Source organism: Rutilus rutilus, assembly GCF_951802725.1.
Source record: "Rutilus rutilus genome assembly, chromosome: 11".
In the NCBI taxonomy this organism is placed as follows: domain Eukaryota; kingdom Metazoa; phylum Chordata; class Actinopteri; order Cypriniformes; family Leuciscidae; genus Rutilus; species Rutilus rutilus.
In genome coordinates, this window is record NC_140216.1 from 4,801,168 (window position 1) to 4,819,686 (window position 18,519).

At 36.6% G+C, this 18,519-nt stretch overlaps 2 protein-coding genes across 6 annotated transcripts in view; one reads left to right on the plus strand and one right to left on the minus strand.

Moving 5' to 3' along the window:
• The window catches only part of ppp1r9a (protein phosphatase 1, regulatory subunit 9A), a 57,473-nt gene extending 53,317 nt beyond the window's left edge, over nt 1–4,156 (minus strand). Inside the window, exon 1 of the mRNA XM_084423166.1 lies at nt 3,876–4,156. The gene's annotated coding sequence lies outside the window, so the exon portion shown is untranslated. The remainder of the gene's footprint in view (nt 1–3,875) is intronic.
• sgce (sarcoglycan, epsilon) lies at nt 6–18,217 on the plus strand. Of its 5 annotated transcripts, none has more exons than XM_084423170.1 (13): nt 6–195; nt 2,324–2,536; nt 7,861–7,983; nt 8,289–8,446; nt 9,308–9,380; nt 10,942–11,140; nt 12,127–12,289; nt 13,801–14,015; nt 14,599–14,625; nt 15,457–15,645; nt 16,247–16,290; nt 17,395–17,432; nt 17,541–18,217. In XM_084423170.1, exons 2-13 carry the CDS (start codon nt 2,500–2,502, stop codon nt 17,589–17,591), a joined length of 1,317 nt encoding a protein of 438 aa, XP_084279296.1. In that variant the 5' UTR covers nt 6–195; nt 2,324–2,499; the 3' UTR covers nt 17,592–18,217. The 5 variants fall into 5 exon arrangements, with proteins under 5 accessions (XP_084279296.1, XP_084279298.1, XP_084279300.1 ...); XM_084423174.1 differs by lacking the exon at nt 6–195 and adding an exon at nt 2,895–2,981 and having other exon boundaries at nt 2,365–2,536; XM_084423172.1 differs by lacking the exon at nt 17,395–17,432 and having other exon boundaries at nt 54–195.
• Nucleotides 18,218–18,519: the final 302 nt, after the last annotated feature.

Here is an 18,519-nt window from a genome sequence, read left to right on the forward strand (position 1 = left end):
CAGCTAGACAACGCCATTGCAGGCGAGGGGTGATGCCGCCATTCCCTCAGTAGGGGTGTTGTTGATACACAAGACTATTCAGAGTCAAACTATCAGTTTAGACAGAGCAATTTCCGTCTTTCTTCATGTATTCACTGCAACTAATTCGGGTTCTCGACTATGTTCTATTGTCATGAGAGCTTCGACAATTGACAGGTGTGTAACCTTAATTTTCACAAATGGTTCGGTCCAGTAATCTGTATAGAGGGGGAACAAGCAAACTGCAGTCTGGCAAAGGAAAGAAAGTAATATCGCAGAATAATATTAACTACAGTGGTCGTGCTGGAGTGATACAAGGCCACGTGGTGACGAGAATAATCAATCAATACAATTGCAATTGTAATTTCCATGTAAATGCATTTTTGCTGCTTCTGTGTAGTGTAAATGCACTTTTTGTGTTATATATGCCACTTCATCAGCGTCTGTGCCGCCTTTGCAGCATAAAGGCATTAATAGGTGATTTGTGAGACAAATATGTGAATTATACAATTTTAGAAATAATCAATTATTAAAAGAAGGAGGATATGTAACCTTCTAATTTATATGGATTTAGGGTGATGTGAAAATGGATTTGTTAACTTCCTGTTTGTTTCATTAAGCATATGTTGCATGAACCCCAATTTATTTGTTTGCCTTTAGCCAAAAAAAAAAAAGAAAAGAAAAAGAAAAAAAGAAAGGATTTTAATGCAACTGCTAAATTGTTGCAGAATGTGTTGTATAATTGACAATATAAATATTCTGTTACATCCTCAGGTTTTTTTTTATTTTATTTTTTTATACTATGTATTGCATAACACTTGATCATGCTTGTATTCCTGTCAGAGAGGTTGTCTGGAGATGTTGCTTAGCAACCTAAAATCTTGGTGACACAAGATGCAGCCTGGTTGCACTCATGAGGTAAAAAAAAAAAAAAAAAACTGATACAAAACCAACAGACGGTTTGTTGAATCACTCGTGGTGCTCACTATAGACCGTCCAGTTGTGTGGCATTGTGCACAGTGCAAGTGGTCATCATGGCCATCTGTGTCCTCAGCCTCTCCACAGGGGGTTGAATACATTTTAATAGACCTTATCTCATTGTCATCTTTAGAGCTTATGGGGCATGATGGATGGATGGGGGAGGGAGGGAGGAGCCTCCTGTGCATTATCCTCAGAGAGAGGTTGTGTTTCTGTCATTGCTTCATTTACAGCACTTATTATATTTAGGAGATCACCAATTCAAAAATAATAAAATGCACTTTAGTTAAAGTCACAATCTGCAATGATAAGCTCATTTTACTTTTCAGCCAATTTAAAATTGTATAATATAATGACTATTGTTTTTATTTTAATATTTTTTTAATTGCAAAAATGTAAAAGGAAAGAAAGGGGGAAATACAAACAGGTAAACAAAGGACACCTAAATCAGTAAGAAAGATAAGATCAAGTACTTAATTTATTAATTTTATTATTTGTACATTTTAACGATTTTACAGTAAGGGAAATCTCATTAAGAAAGACTTAATTTTCACTTCATTTTAAGGTGACGTAGTTACATTGTACATTGTATTAATTACATGTACTTAGGGTTATTTACTTAATTATGCATAATTTACTATAGTAAGTAAGTACATAGTAACGTGTAACTACGTCACCTTAAAATAGAGTGTTACCAAGACTTCAAATCTTAGCAAAGTGTTGAGAAATGTGTTATTGTGGAATAAAAAATTTCAATGCAAAACAAAGAAATGAACAATAGGTTCAATAATTTTATAAAATGAGATAGATAACAACTTGAATCCTCCCAAAGCAAATGTATTTGATCGAATTGACAAAATAATTGGTTACCCTTTATTTTAATGTGTCCCCGTTACAGTGTAATTATACATTTAAGTAGGCTACTGAGTAATAGTAATTAACTACATGTAGCTTACTTACTATAGGGTTAAGGTAGGATTAGGGTTTGGTGTTTAGGCATGTAATTATGACTAGTTATTACTATGTAACATGTGTAAGGACACATTCAAATAAAGTGTTACCAAATAATATAAGCATAGTTTCTTCGTCAATTTTACTGAATGTAGGAGCTATAGTTGGGTAGATATTATTTAGGCTAAATTAAACATTTAATAGCCTACATTTAACATAGCTATCCTAAAAAAAGCATATGCTTACGCAATTCGATTTGCATTAAAAAACATTTTTTTTTTTTAATTAACTGTATGGTATGTGCTACATATGTTTTCCATCCCGTCCTAACCGGGTCCCCCTGTAAATATAGCTTGTGATTATATATTTTTTCCAGCATCTGCGCCAGATGTTTTCAGCCAACCAGCGCCCATCAGCCTCAGTGAGTGGGAGGAATCCGAGCAGCGGAGGAGGATGATGATGGTGATGCTTATGGCTGTCACAGGCAGATCCCGAGGACCACCAGCGATTCCTCAAATGTGTGCTGTTAAGAGCCACTGCGGACACTGAACGATGGCCTCGGTCGGCATTTTCGTGGGGCTCATAGTGGGTACGTATATAGACTCGAGACGACGACACTGGGAGAAATACTAGTTCTTTTCCGTTGGATGAGAGCTAGCTCGCTGGCTAACGGAATAGCTCTCCTGCTACACCATATGAATAAACCGACTGACAGTTAACCGATCATTCAGATATGGTAGCCTATATCAGCGTGTAGTTGACGTTAATATCGCGAATTCCACCTGTAATATATTATTTAATACATTCAGTTTGGTATTATACTGGTCCTAATTGCAAACCACATATATTGGTTCATATGCTTCTTGTAAAATAACGACAACGTTTTTCATAGTAAATTGTTTTATGACATTTTCATATCTATTATTCCTCTTTGTCCGTTGTAAAAGCCGCAATTGTTCGTTCTGCCAGTGGCATAGACGGCCAAACCCTGGCTTTAATCGGCTCCAAACAGAGATCTGTGTTTCAGACTGGCGGTGAGTGATTGGAAAGATTGGATGTGTTTCAAAAACTGGTATGCTGCCTGTCTAGTAGTGCTGGGGAACGTGATTCATTCCAGTGATTCGAATCTTTTGAATTGATTCACTGATTCATTTAGTGGCCTTCTCTGCAGGTGATTAATGTTTAAAATCGACTAGGAGACCCTAGAAAATAACAAAGCAAATCTATCGTTTTATCAATTTTGTCAACTGTTGTGAATTACTTTAATCAAGAAAAATAACAACTGTAATCGTAGGTGAATAAAAAATGAGTCAAGTGAATTGGAAAGACTTATTCTAAAAAATGCTGGGTTGTTTCAACCCATGTTTGGGTCAAATATGGACAAACCCAATTGTTGGTTTGCATTTTTTTAATGATTTTTTTAAACCCAACGGTTGGGTTTGTTCACTTTAAAGATTCATTTAAAACTCTGATTTGTTTACGAAATACCAATACAGAAGCTTTGGGCTTCATAGGAACGCTTAAGCCGGACAGCCAAAATGAGACATGTTCCTGTGATGTTCAAAAGGCTGACTAGGTAGGCAGCTCACTAGGTTTTTGAGACAAAGCCGACGTGTTTGAAGTGATCGTAACACACGCACAGCACTTTACTGTGCAAAGCTTTTTGGGCTTAACACCTGCCACCCTGTTGAATCACCAACCTGTTTAATTCACCTTCCCCTTGACTCTTTTGAAATAGGAGGGGGAAGAACTACTTCTTTAACAAAACTACTTGTATATTAGGCTATAACATGCAGTGATGCAGCCTCTAATATATTACATGTTTGCTTTACAGTTTGACATAAATTGTTTGATCTGCGTAATACATTTAGCATTATAAATGAATGTGTTCCCTTCTTCAAATGTATCAAAATGAAAATCAGCATTACCTGATAAATGGACGGCTTGAGAAAAGCGTTATTTCACTTCACCATGAGTGTGTTCCCGGCTACAGCTTAGTCTTGACAGGCTGACCCAGTTTTGTGCATAGCATTGACTTCCATTGACCAGTACTTTGAACAGTTTGACGTCTTCACAATCCTGCAAGTAGTCTGCACTGTTTTTTTTCTTCCCTATGAATCGTGAAGTGCATGAATTCCTCTTGACCTGAAAAGAGAAGTCAGCACAGAGCTGATTCGACAGTTCAGTAGGACATCCCCGGCTGTGTCACGAAAAGGGAGGGAGCGAAAGAGAAAATGTCTTTTCTCAGTTGGCACATGATGAATATCTTCACAAGGTCGGCCCATAAAATCATAAACCAGGATTAGCCATTTCTACTAAAGGGCCCGTCAGTGATTTGTGTGAGTTTGCGCATGTGCCATTACTTAGTGTCGCAAAGTTTGCCATTAACCATTAATGGTTGATCTATTAGAATATAGTGTTGTGCATCACCTTCAGTTTTCCTTGAGTTCACATAGTATTCGAATCATTTCAGAGGGTCTGGGATGTGGTTTTGTCTCTGTCGGGTTTATATCAGGCTCTGGGCTAAGGTCGCCCACAGGGTGACAGAATAAACCATCTGGCACTCCAATTATTCAAAGCTTGCATCTGTGCATACGTACAAAACCACAGCTATCAACACCACAGAAACAGATCAATACTCCCGCCATGGAGAAAAGCATTAGTAAAGACACAGCTGTTCAGAAAGCCCATAACAGTGTTTGCATTAAGTGTGGATTTCTGTGATATCTGCACATTAACAGAGATCGTTGCGTAGTCTTAAGGCCGAGGGCTTAATGTACGAAGCAAAAAATCGGTTAGATTTTCAATCTATTGCCATGTTATTGCATGCTTCAATTTTGTCATGTTATTGCATGCTTAAAAACTGCTTACTGCCAAGAAAAGCAGAAATACCAGGTTACGCCATGACACAAAGCTCTGCACAACTTTCTGTTTCAGACACCCACTTCTCATGAAGAAGAAAGGAAGTCAAAAGGCCAATTCACAACGCACCGACAGACGCCAACCAATGGCAACAGACACTTTGTTGGGTTTTGATCAGTGTGTCTGTCGGTGTCTGTTGGCCTTTATTGGCACTTGTATTCACCGACTGAACATGTTCAGTTGGCATTTGTAAGATCGTGAATGTCTGAGAAGGGATGTGCTGTAATCTGGTGATTCGTGGCATCAGTCGGCGTTTGACAATTTGCTTAAACACTATTTTAAGTTGGACGATTTTGGATTCACTGTTTTAATTTTTGTATTTTTTTTGTTGCCGTTTATGCCTTTTTTTTAATTATGATAGGACAGTATGTAGACAGGAAGCGAAGGATGAAGAGAAAGAAGGGGATGGGATCGGGAAAGGTCCGTGAACTCAGGTCACCTGAATCACAACACTGTTATATATATATATATATATATATATATATACACTCTCAGAAAATAAAGTACATAATTGTACCTTTAGGGGTACAATGGCTTGTCACTGGGGCTGTACCCTCAAGGGTACAATATTGTACCTTAACCTTTATATGTACCTTTTAATGCTTTTTGACCCTCAAAAAGGTACATATATGTACCTTGAGGTCCAATAATAAGCCCTATGTGGTACGTTAGTGTAGATTGTACCTTGGGGGACAGAAATGGACTCCTACTGTACCCCTATTTATTACAGTGTATATTCAATTCAATTCAAATTTATTTGTATAGCGCTTTTCACAATACATATTGTTTCAAAACAGCTTTACAGAAAAGTGCATTTCAGAAATGTACATAGAAAAATACAGTTAGTTAATCATGTATTAATTTAGGGCATAAACATATCGCCAGGGTCGAGTCGTCTCGTCGTCGACGATATATATATAAAATACCAAATACAAGAGTACAGAGACAAGAGAGCCGGTTCTGGATTCTTCCTCTGCTGTTCACTGTCGCTTAACAAAACAGTTTGTTTGTGATCGCAGTTTTATGTCACAACTCTGGGTGTGTGACCAGAACTCTGAATTTGCCCAGTTTTCTTCTGAACACCTGTCCTTAAAAAAATCTGTTGCATTGACGGCATGTGAATATTTGTGTCTGAAATGATCCATTAACAGCCGTTCATTCAAATTAAATGTTTGAGGCTCTGTTTAATTTGTGTTAGTGTAAACAGGCCTTTATTGATAGACATCATTTCGGAACTCACTAAGAATGAATTGTGCTTGCCGAGAGTGTTGTTTATTTGCATGCACTGTCTGCATTGCATCAGTAATTTACATTTATTTTATAATATTACATTTATTATATAAAAAAAAAAAAATACAAATTTAAATAAAATGTTAATACAAATATTAACTGTATATCCTTTATGTAAATATATATAACAAATATTTGATGTGCATTATATACTCTTATAGGCATTAAACATGTTGAATGATGAATTAACGATGTAGGCTGGTTCTAATCCACAGGACCAGCAGTTTAGTTTGTTTGTTGACGTATCAAAAGATTATTTTATCTTAATGTGTTCATATTTTTGTCAGCTCTGTTTGTGTAACCCATTTATGCTTCCAGATGTCTTGAGATCACTCTTGGTTTGTGCTGTTCTGATCAGCTTAATGTGTTTGAGCGAGTTTGCAGCCTCGGTGTAAGCACACGGTCGGCCTCGAGTGATGTACTAGGAGCTGTTTTGTGTTTGAAAGCGTGACGAAATCTAGCGTTTCTGTAGTTGCTTTCTCCCAGTGTAGCAGAGATTCAAAACCAGCTTCCTCCCAGCTGACTCAAAGTGAGAAAAGAAAGAGACACTGACAACCATCTCTCCAGTATCTATTATAAACTGATGGGGGAAAAAACAATCTCTTTCCTCTTAAATAATAGTGTGTGTTGCGCCAGAGAAAAGAGTTAGTTGTGCAAAGCGAGAGGTGGGGAATGGCGTGTGAGAGTTGCATTGAGCGTGGAGTGTTCAGAGATTGCGATACACTGTACTACTGTCCACCAGCCAATGAGACTCCATGGCCTAATGCCCAAGACACGCTCACCCACTCGCTCACATAACACATTCTCACACACTCCCACATGGTTTTTAGAAGAAAGAAACACACCCCTGTTACATAAATGTATTAAAAATAAATGCAAGTTAAAATAGACAGTGTACATTATTAAGCTCTAAATAATATGTAACATAATCTAATAAATTGTAACATCTGTTATGTCTGTGTTTGTCTTAAAACATCAAATCATTTATTATGAAACAACAAAATCTTTTTTTTTTTTTTTTAAGTTAATATGACAATGTTATTTTCATAATTAAGGTTTTTATAAACCATTCAAAAGTTTGGAGTTGATAATATTTTTATTGTTTTTTGAAAAAGTCTCTTATGCTCACCATGGCTGCATTTATTTGATAAAAACAGTAATATTGTGAAATATAAATATTGCAATTTAAAATAGCTGTTTTGTATTTGAAAATATTATAAAAAGTAATGTATTCCTGTGATGCAAAGCTGAATCACTCAGTGTCACATGATCTTTCAGAAATCATTCTAATATGCTGATTTGCTGCTCAAGAAACATTTATTATTATTATCAATGTTGAAAAAAGTTGTGCTGATTAATATTTTTGTGGAAACCACGATAAATTTTCTCCAGGATCCTTTGATGAATAAAAAGTTAAAAGAACGAAATAAAAATATTTTGTATCATACATTTTTGATCAATTTAATGTGTCCTTAATGAGTGTTAAATTCTTTAAAAAAAATGTTACCCAAAATTATTATTCCAAACTTTTGAAGGTAACGTATACACACACACACACACACACACACACACACACATATATATATATAATAGCTATTTCTTTATTGTATTTGCAGATCCTTTAGTGTGTGCAGTGAGGGAATTTTGTCTGCCACATCACATTGCTCTTAATAACTCTTTTATCCTTTCTTTCTGCACCAGTGGTCACCATCCTCTCTAAGTCACACGCCGACCGCAACGTTTATCCTTCTGCCGGAGTGCTTTTCGTTCATGTGCTAGAGAGAGAACACTTTAAAGGGGAGTTCCCACCGTATCCGAAAGCAGGTACACTTACTCCACTACTTACTCAATAACATGCCTATACAGAATAAATCTTTCACTATATTCATTTTTATGAAACACCTGTTCACGTTGCACTTTGTATATCACTGCACATCAAACATATTAATCTTAGTTGACACGTCAGGGTCTGAGGGCCTATATCTTCTAAGGAAACATTACACAGAACAAATATAATGAACATTTGTCTCAGTAATAGTTTTGTTTTGCAGCATCCTTTTTGTAAAAGCACAACCTTTCATACCTAGTTGCTTAAGTAAAGACTTCTGAAAATAACTTTTCCATTTCAGGTGATTCGAGTAACGACCCCATCACGTTTAACACTAACCTTAAAGGCTATCCAGACAGGCCTGGATGGTTGCGGTACATTCAGAGAACCTCGCATAGTGATGGAGTCCTCTATGGCTCTCCAACAGCTGAGCATGTGGGCAAGCCGACCATCATCGAGGTGTGTTATCATGTGTAGACTTACATGTGTACATCATATACACTGCTGTTCGAAAGACAGTAAGGTTTGTCTTGGAAAGAAAAGTATAATTTTATTAAACAAGGATGCATTAAATCGATCAAAATGTCTTAAAAAAATGACACTTAATTGTGTTTAACGTGTCGGAAACTCAAAACGTTTCACATGCACGTTTTATGCATCACATGCAATCACGTAAATGATTTTTCAAATTAAAACGCTGATTTGATTAAAAAAGAGAGTAGTTTGCATCACTTGATATTACTGTCAGACAACATTTCTACCATGTTAAATAATACATATTTAGCTACTTATATCTTGTTTTGTCCTCCGTTAAAACTAAAGCTTCGCATCAAAATTCACACTCGCCTTCTGTGAATTGTAATGCCTGCCTTCTTTGATTTGATTGGCCATCTCAATCATTTTGACACTGATGTTCGCTGTAGACCTCTAAAAATTTAACTTTTATTCATCCTAAAACAACTAACAGAGAAGTGTGTAGAGAATATCAAATATTGGGGGGGATTTGACCATTTCTAATTATTGGGGTGAGTTCAGTGTCTACGGCGGTTACGGCCCTGTTTTGTTTAAGTGTATAGTAATTCAATCTTTTTTTCTAGGAAAATAGAAAGTAACAGGGCAAAGTTGAATTTGTATGCATAAGAATGCTTATCTCCTCTTTGTGCATTGTTGAGGCTTTAGATTCATGTAAGGATTTGGCTTCGTTATTCTTCTGTACCCTTGAGAAACTGTGTGTTTGCATCTGGTTCTGACATCCTCTGCATGGTATGAATGTAAAGCTGTCCTGAGCCGGGCTTAAACTTTCCCTCTTGTGTGTTGCAGATTACAGCGTATAATAAACGCACTTTTGAAACTGCCAGGCACAACTTGGTCATAAACATCATGTCTACAGAAGGTGAGATCCAAGAACAGTTTTGATTTAGCAAATCTCATTATAACATACAGCCATATGTTCAAAGAAAGACTCTATTGTTTGACTGAAAACCTTAATCCTGAAGTATGGAAAACATGTGTTTGTGTAAGAATAAACCAGCCAGACTTAGGGTCTTATTCACTAATAATTGCGTGGATTATTTAGTATTTGTACGCACAGGAGAACTTCTCATGAAAAATCTCCGGCTAATTCACAGCACGTGCGTTCCCACATGAATTTGTTCTTAACGTCTTTCTAATGTTAGTGAATTTAGAGTATTTTAAATGATTGTCCGTGTGCTTGAGGTTAATCATTTGCATAAAACACGCCCAAACCATCTCCTTTGGTTGGGCTTTCTGCACAACCTTTCCTTTACAGTCTTTCGTCTCTCTCTGCAGACAATGCCAAGTGTGCCATTCTCAAAACCAGTTCAAACACAATAAACACCTTTTATACCAACACAGATTACAGACCTCTGACTAGCCAGCAGGGCATACGCGTATATCTGATGCTTTATTCAGAGCAGCCTCGGAGCTGAAACTATTACTTGCACTGTACATGATTAAATATATAAGATGTATGATTTTTTCATTTATTGAATATAATGTAATATAGTCATGATGAGATTAACTTTTCAACAGGCCACACAGTGTAAGTGCTTATTGCGTACGTGTTCCTATATTTTTTCGTAATTTAGACTAAATTTTAGTATGAACGTTTTTGGTGAATCATCATTTCTTTGTGAAGACGTTGGTACGCAGATGTCACGCACAAATTAGTGCATATGCTTGAGACCCATTAATTTAAAGTTATTTTAATATTACTGTTATTAGTCATAAAAGTTTTATAAAAACAGACGATATTTTAAATTAAAAAAATTAATTGTCATTCAAATATTTGTGATTAACCATTTAATTTAAGTCAATTAATATGTTAGCCTAATATGCAATTTTTCACTCGGAATTGCCTATAATAATAAAATTATAATAAAATAGGCCCATATGGTTTGTGAAAATAAATATATGTATATAATTAATTATAATACGTTGTAATGCAGTCTGATTAAACCCACAAACCTTCATTTCGTATGAAGGAAGACCTTTGACTATCTTTGTGTACTTTACACACATTTTGTTATATTCTTTGACTAAATGAGATTGAAATTTACACTGCGTAATTATTGCCTTTATCTCAAAGCGAATAACCACGATCAGATGATTCATCAGTAATCGCGACAGGTCTACAGCTGATAGCGTCATTTGTTTGTATGTTTTAGCAGCTGGTTTATATTCACCACATTATATTTGACATTGAATTCTCTGAAATTCCAGTTCAGTTTACTATCTGTGTTTAGCCTTAAGCTGAGCAACTGTTTCAGTGCAGATGTGACCTCACTGTGACGCAGCCCACCATCTGCCATCTCGTCCAGAAAGAGACACTTCAAAATGACAGCCAACTTATTATCCAACTGTTATGTAACCTAGCTTGGTATTACTTGTAATTGCATACAGGAAGATGTGCTCATATCTTTCCTCTCTTGCAGAGTTTCCCTTGCCCTATCAGGCCGAGTTCTTCATCAAGAACATGAACGTTGAGGAGATGTTGGCCAGTGAGGTGCTGGGAGATTTTCTCGGTGCTGTCAAGAACGTGTGGCAGCCGGAGAGACTTAATGCCATCAACATCACTTCAGCGCTGGACCGGGGAGGACGAGTGCCTTTACCCATCAATGACCTGAAAGAGGGGTAAGACGTAAATATTACTGTACACTAAATGGGACATTATGCCCTACTAGAATAGGTTTTCATGCTTGAATGTTCAAAAAATGTCCTTATTTTTCACATTTTTGACATTGTTGCAGCACATCTCTTCCCAGTTTGTCTGTAACACTCTGTTTAGTTCCTGTCTCTATAAAGCCCCTCCTTCTGAAAAGCACAATGTGCTCTGATTGGTCGGCTGGACCAGTGTGTTGTGATTGGTCAACCACTTCGAGCGTGTCTGGGGAAATGTCACGCCCCCTTACCATAACTAGGAGTTTCAACACATTGCTAACTCATCCAGGCCTCACCCCCTTTATTTTGCATATGCCTTGTGCGGGAATTATTTAAATGAGGAATATTGTGACGTGTTCGTTCCCGGAAGAAAACTCAAGACTACAATGGAGGCGTTTCAGGGAGTTCAGAAAACAGTATGTACTGATATAGAGAATAAACCCTTTGGACGGCCTTTGTAACTTTGCAGACCTTTTTCATGTTCAGACAGCAACATCACACATGAAGAAACAGCTTATTGGCACAGAACTTGAGCATATTGTGATATATATCAACAAATATGAGATGTAACGTTCTTGAGAAAAACCCATGAAAAAGAGAACATCCTGTTGGAGAAGGCAGAAAAACACTGTGGGGAATTTACATAAGGCTGCCCATCTCTGTTCACGTTTCTTTAGAGGAATTCCCTCATGCGTTAGCATAAGTTGTTCATCAAATATTCATGTACTCCTTACAGAAGATAAAATGTTCCAGATGAAGGCATTTTAGAAGGTCTCAGAGCAGAAAACACATTCATCTTGGCAGACAGAATATGTATAGTATCCATATTGTTGTCGTCTTTATGCTTTATTTCTGTGCGTCGTGGTTATGTTGAGTGTTAATTCACTGTCAGATTTCTAGTGAATATTTGTGAACATTGTGCTTGAAAGCTCTTCATTAAGCCTCTGTGATGTTCACAGTGTGTACGTGATGGTGGGAGCAGACGTGCCGTTCTCGTCATGCCTTCGAGAGGTGGAGACCCCACAGAACCAGCTGCGCTGCAGTCAGGAGATGGAGCCCGTCATCAGCTGCGATAAGAAGTTCAGAGCTCAGTTCAACATCGACTGGTGCAAGATCTCTCTGGTGAGCGCCAGATCTCCAGTCCAACGTAGAATCCACTGTTGTGTGCAAATAAACGTTTGCTTTTAGAGGCACTTTTATATATGTATAAAAGACCAGGGACAATTGTTTGGATTTCATTTCATTTCATTTTATTTTATTTTATTTTAAACATGGCATTTGCTTTTAGAGGCACTTTTATATATGTATAAAATACCTGGGACACTTGTTTGAATTTAATTTTATTTAATTTTATTTAATTTATTTTTATTTTATTTTATTTTATTTTATTTTATTTTATTTTATTTTATTTTATTTTATTTTATTTTAACTTTTTATATTTTTCCATCATCTCAACTCACATATTACACCAGCTCTACCTTATATCCAACTTTTGGAAGAAAAAACATTTAGCTGTTTGTGCCAACAGTAACTTTACTATTAACAGACTTACTGAGAGAGACATTATTACAAAGCATTTACATTTTTACATGTAATAGCAGAACAATCAGTTACGACTTCAACTATTATTGAATAATATAATTTTTATAATATTTAAAGCAAAATTCTAATTATATTAATTCTAGTTTATAAATTATTTACAATAAAATACATTTAAAACTAGCTACTTTGAGGAAACATTACTCATTGCACATTTAAAGATTAAATGTTTCAAATTGTATTTATTACATTTTGGTAATTCTTAACAACCTAGAGATAAAGTAAACATTAGATTAATGTTAGAGGCATCAAACATTAGACGGCAAAGTAAAAATATTGGACGTCAAAAACATAATTTTTCTACATTACTGTTCAAATGTTTGTGGTCAATAAGATAAAAAATATATATATATATATTTTATTTTGCAAGGATGCATTAAAGGGTTAGTTCACCCAAAAGTGAAAATTCTGTCAGTAATTCCTCACCCTCATGTTGTTCCAACCCCGTAAGACCTTCGTTCATCTTCGGAACACAAATTAAGATATTTTTGATTAAATCTGAGTCCTGTCTCACTCCTCCATAGGCTTCTAAGACATTATAACTTGCTTATAGTGACAGTGACAGTAGTGACAGTAAATACATGTTTAATGTTACAAAATATTTCTATTTCAAATAAATGCTGTTCTTCCTCTTTCTAACTTTCTATTTATCAAAGAATCCTCAAAAAAATTGAACACAGTTTCCACAAAAAAATATTAGACGGCACTGTTTTCAACACTGATAATAATAAAAAAATGTTTCTTGAGTCCCAAATCAGCATATTAGAATGATTTCTGAAGGATCATACGACACTGAAGACTTAAAAATATTGTAATAATAAAAAATATTTCACTTTATCAAAACTTTATCAATTTATTTTCACATTAACATTTAAAAAAAATCACACCATCCCCAAACTTTTGGACGGTAGTGTGTGCTTCAAAATCAACTGTTTTGGAGAAACACTTGTACACGAATATACACGTAATATATTAATTCTGTAACAACATGAAGCATTTTTTATACTGAGCCCAGTTTGTCTCTGCTCTTGAAGGTGGACATCACTAAGGTTGTTCCTGTGCACAGTAACCGTCCTGACCCGGGCACAGGTGTGCTGCCAGACATCGGCGAGTACAACCCGCCTTCTGAGTTACTGAAGAGTAAAGACTATTTCGCTGACTTCCTGATCACCCTGGCGGTGCCCTCAGCCGTCGCCCTGGTCCTCTTCATCATCCTCGGCTACTCCATGTGCTGCCGACGGGAAGGGCTGTAAGTTCGCTGTGCTAAACCCTCAGAGTCAATCTTTCACACACAAGCAAGCACAAACCTGCTCTTATACGTAATACTTGTACTCAGTGGCCACTGTTTAATGATCAACATTTAAACGATAGATACCTTTCTGATCATTATAAACCATGTAGAGCCAGTATGGCGTCTTTTGAATCAATTAAGTGAAGATCACAAGGGCTTTCTAGTGTGCACAGCCAAATTCTGAAAGGCAAGACAGGGTCGCATCCCTGCCAAAAAGCAGCTTACCATCCTCATCAAGCATCAGGTTTTTTTTTACCATTTAATCATTAACCAAAGCACACTCAGTCCAAAGGTTCCATCTGTTGTATTTAGAGCCATTCCGACAGATGTTTCGTCCACATGATCAACCAATCCCAGTGTGTTTCCTGATGATGTCACCCACCATCAAAGCTCAGCCTGAAGGAGATCATCATCATCATCATCATCATCATCAGCAGCACCCCCTCCATTCCCCTCCTGACTCGCTCTCCATTGGCTTTTGTGTGGTTGTCTTTAACTATTAATATTAGAATTTAATTCAGTCATTTTGTTTTGTTTCTAGGGAAAAAAGAAACATGCAAACACCAGAGTAAGTGTTCCCTCTCCTGTGGTCTTGGCCTTTTCTTTCTCCTTTTTTGGATCTCCTTTATTTCTTTTCTTTGGATAGGTCCCCCTTTTCCCACGTTTTGTTATCTCAAATCCTCCATCATGGTGACATGTTCATTTCCATCTCATTCATACAATCGCCTCTGTGTCTCCATGGTGTCATCAATGGGCAGCTGCTTCAGTGACAGAGATATATGCCAGCTTATTATAATCGTAAATAATTCATACTGTGGAATTGAGGTAGTGTGATAAAAGACATGAATATTCATCATTAGCCCTTTGTGAAGTTGATAAATAATAACCCAACCAGTGTTATTTTAGTTTTATTATAGTTTAAATATTAATATTTTGAATGAACTATTATATTTATATATTTTAGTTTTCATGTTAATTTTAGTTAAACATTTTTAATAATAATATTTATTATTTATATTAATAAAAATAATATTTTTAAATATTGCTATTTAGGTTTTCCCCCCTCAGTTTTGGGTTTAGTTTTTATTTCTTTACTGTTAATAATTTCAGTGTTTCAACTTAAAAGGCAAGATTTCGTTTAAAATTCCCCTTCGTCAGAATCACTTCTGACGTACGTTTTTCAACTAATATTTCTATTTGATTTGATTTCAGCTTTATTTCAATTAACAGAAATGCTGCTAATAGTTTTATTACCCTGAACCCAGCGTTATACTTAGTACTTCAGTGTTTACATAAATGTTAAATGTCGGGTTGCGTAGCAATGTCAGATATTCTATATTATACTTTTTGTGCATGTATTTGCTGCAAATAGTAATTGAGTTGCTCCCTCCATTCCCAGTATTCAGCTGGTTCACCACAGCTCCATTCAGAAGTCTTCTAAGGAGCTTCGCAGCATGTCTAAGAACCGGGAGATCTCGTGGCCTCTCTCGACACTGCCGGTCTTCCACCCTGTGAGCGGAGAGGTGGTGCCGCCCATCCACCCCGACAACTACGAGACCACCAGCATGCCGCTCATGCAGACGCAGACGTGAGCCTGGCTCTTTTGCTTTAATTCTGGGGGGAAAGTAAGGCACAATTCTTGTTTGGCAATGGCAGATCTGGTTTAAGAAGAGTTGAGAAAGTAGGTTGCTGTAATCCACTGTTTATATCTTTAAAAACACGCTTGAATCACTCAGTGCCCTGGTATTAACTCACTGAGGACTTGAAGAGCTTAGAACTGATCAAAACAACATATGTGTATTATCATCAGCAAGATTGACCTAGAAGTTTTGGTTCCTTGTCGGTTGCATTAATGATTCTGCTTTTATGAAATATATATTTTTGAAAAAGAAATTCAGTTCCATTGCCAACTGTGTAATAGATCATTTTTTTATAGTCATAAATGCAACCCAATTACTGGCTTTAACTTTATAGAATTAAATATATTAAATAGAATTATAGAAGTAAAACTCATTTGTTTAGAAGTTGGAGCCATTAGTTTGTGAGTTGGACACTGATTGTAATGTCTCTTTTGTGCATTTTTATGCAACTGAACATCATTCTGCCATTTTTTTTATTAATGAAATTGGTTCTGAATCCCAGAGTGCTAGTGATGCCCATCTTGACCAAAGCTTTGTGTTTATTCACAGAAATCTTCAAAATCAGATCCAAATACCACAGCAGCAGATCTCTGGTAAGTTGAAGAATCTAATACTGATGCCAAAGCTTTCCATCCCATTGGTACGAACAGCACCTGATACCAGATGGCACAGATATAGATGTTAACTTTTTTTTTAACAGTTTTGGTGCTTTAGGGCCAGATTTACTAAACAGGTCAAATTAGTGTGTGACCGCAGTCCAATAAAAGTGCTGATGGGAGTGGAAAGTTCTGCGCGTGATTTACTGACAATGCGCACATTAAAGAGCAGAAGCAGTAGGATCATTTCCACATTGACCAACGCGACCTATCAAGAGCAGCGCAAATTCACGTAGGGTCGCAATTTCAAACAAACAGAGCCAATGATAATTAGGTGCATGTGATCTACTAACAACACAGGCGCAAAGTGGCTTAAAGGAAGGGTGGGCAGTTTTCAGAGAGGCTAGCAATAGCGAGCTAGCTTTGAAAGCATAAGATCCCACCCTTCCTTCAGAGCGTCTCCAAAGTCACGCCTCCTTCAAAACACATGAGCGCAAACAGTTTGCAAAGTGTCACGAGAGACGGCGTTAAACTACCTCGTGTCTCAAAGCACATAATATTACAGTTACAATGAACATAACTTAAAGAGCACAAACCTGTACCACATGACTGCTGCAGATTCATAGGTATGGAAATACATATGTTGAGAGGTAGGTAGGACTTTGTATCAGTGCATTCGGACCATATGCATCAAGATGTGAAGAGATTTTCAACCAGCATAGTAAAAAATGTTTCTGGAACAAATCACCTACCCTGCCTTTAAGACTTGCTTTTTGGGCGTTAAATAATGGCATAAACCTTAGTAAATCATGTCGCATGGTTCATTTAAATCATCTCCCATAAATATTGCCTCTGAAAGGGAAACTCCTGCAAATGCATATTTAATGAGGTCAGTGTCCATGCCTTTTCAGCGCTATTTTTTCACTGTGTCTTTAGTAAATCCTGACTGTTGTTTTTTAAAGCCAAAAGAGGGTGCAAACTGTTAGTAAATCTGGCCCTTAGTCTCTAGCGAACCCCAGTGTCCACGTAATGAACTGCCATCAGACGTCTGTGAAATCTCTTCCTGTCTAACATACTGTTCATTCACTCATGCTAACAAAGGAGATAATTATTGTATGTCGACTTTTCGGAGGCTAGAGGCAAGTATTACTCTTTGCATCTGCGATCATGTGTTTAAAAAAAAAAGAAAGAGAAAGAATCAGATAAACTGTCTATTTCGTGTTTCTGAAATGCTCCTCTCGTTGTAGGTAAATGGTATTCCTGAGGAGAGAAAGGTGGCCGAAGCTCTAAACCTGTGATCTTCACGTTTGTACCTGTTTAATCCTGCCAAATGTGCATGTCTAGCTGTAGCTTCAAGCTCCATGATTTGTGTCCTCATGCACATATCCGAAAGAACAACATTATTCAGTGTCAGAAGAACTGATGTTGATATGGGCACATTAAAAATATACTTTTAAAATAGAACCAACATTAAAGGTCCAAAATTGATATAATAAGCGAGTGCATCATTAATCCATCTTCCAAACTGCGTTTTTATCTTATCCCGAGTCACGGCGGTACGCCTATAATAAATGTTTATATTCAGACTATTTTAGATGGAGTGGGACGACAACCGCTGTGGATTTTCCCAGTACCTGCGTGATTCGCCATAGACATAAACAGAGAGAAGTAGCTCCGACACATGTAGTTTTATTAACCGCTCGAGCGCCAAAACGTACCTTTAAATATGGACTGGTGTCAAATGTTCAACATTTTTTTACGTGTGAACAAACTCACTTTTTGCCAAATACCAGTTGTCTTTGGTCTATCGCTAATGGAGGCACATTTAATGGGATCTTAACAGGTTGATATTGTTCGTTTTGTTCTTACAGTATTTGAGTAAATATGTTTTGATAAATAAACTAATACACTTGCCACTACATAAGATTGGCTCATGTTTGTTCTTGTGTGTGCGAGTGTAGATATTTAAACAGAAATGGAAAATGTTTTTGAGAAGGGATTTATCAACATTGACTGTACAATAAGATGAATGCATTTCCAAATTAAATGAATATTTTCACATTGTATTGTAACACACACAAAACCGTTTCTTTAAATAAAACTTATAGCAAACTATACAAATAATTTGTTTTATGAACAAGGTGAAAAAGACAAATAAACATTTACGGTCAGTTGTTTGAATGTGCAAATTGATGGCAGGCTGTACAAATTTTGCTTTGCTTCGAA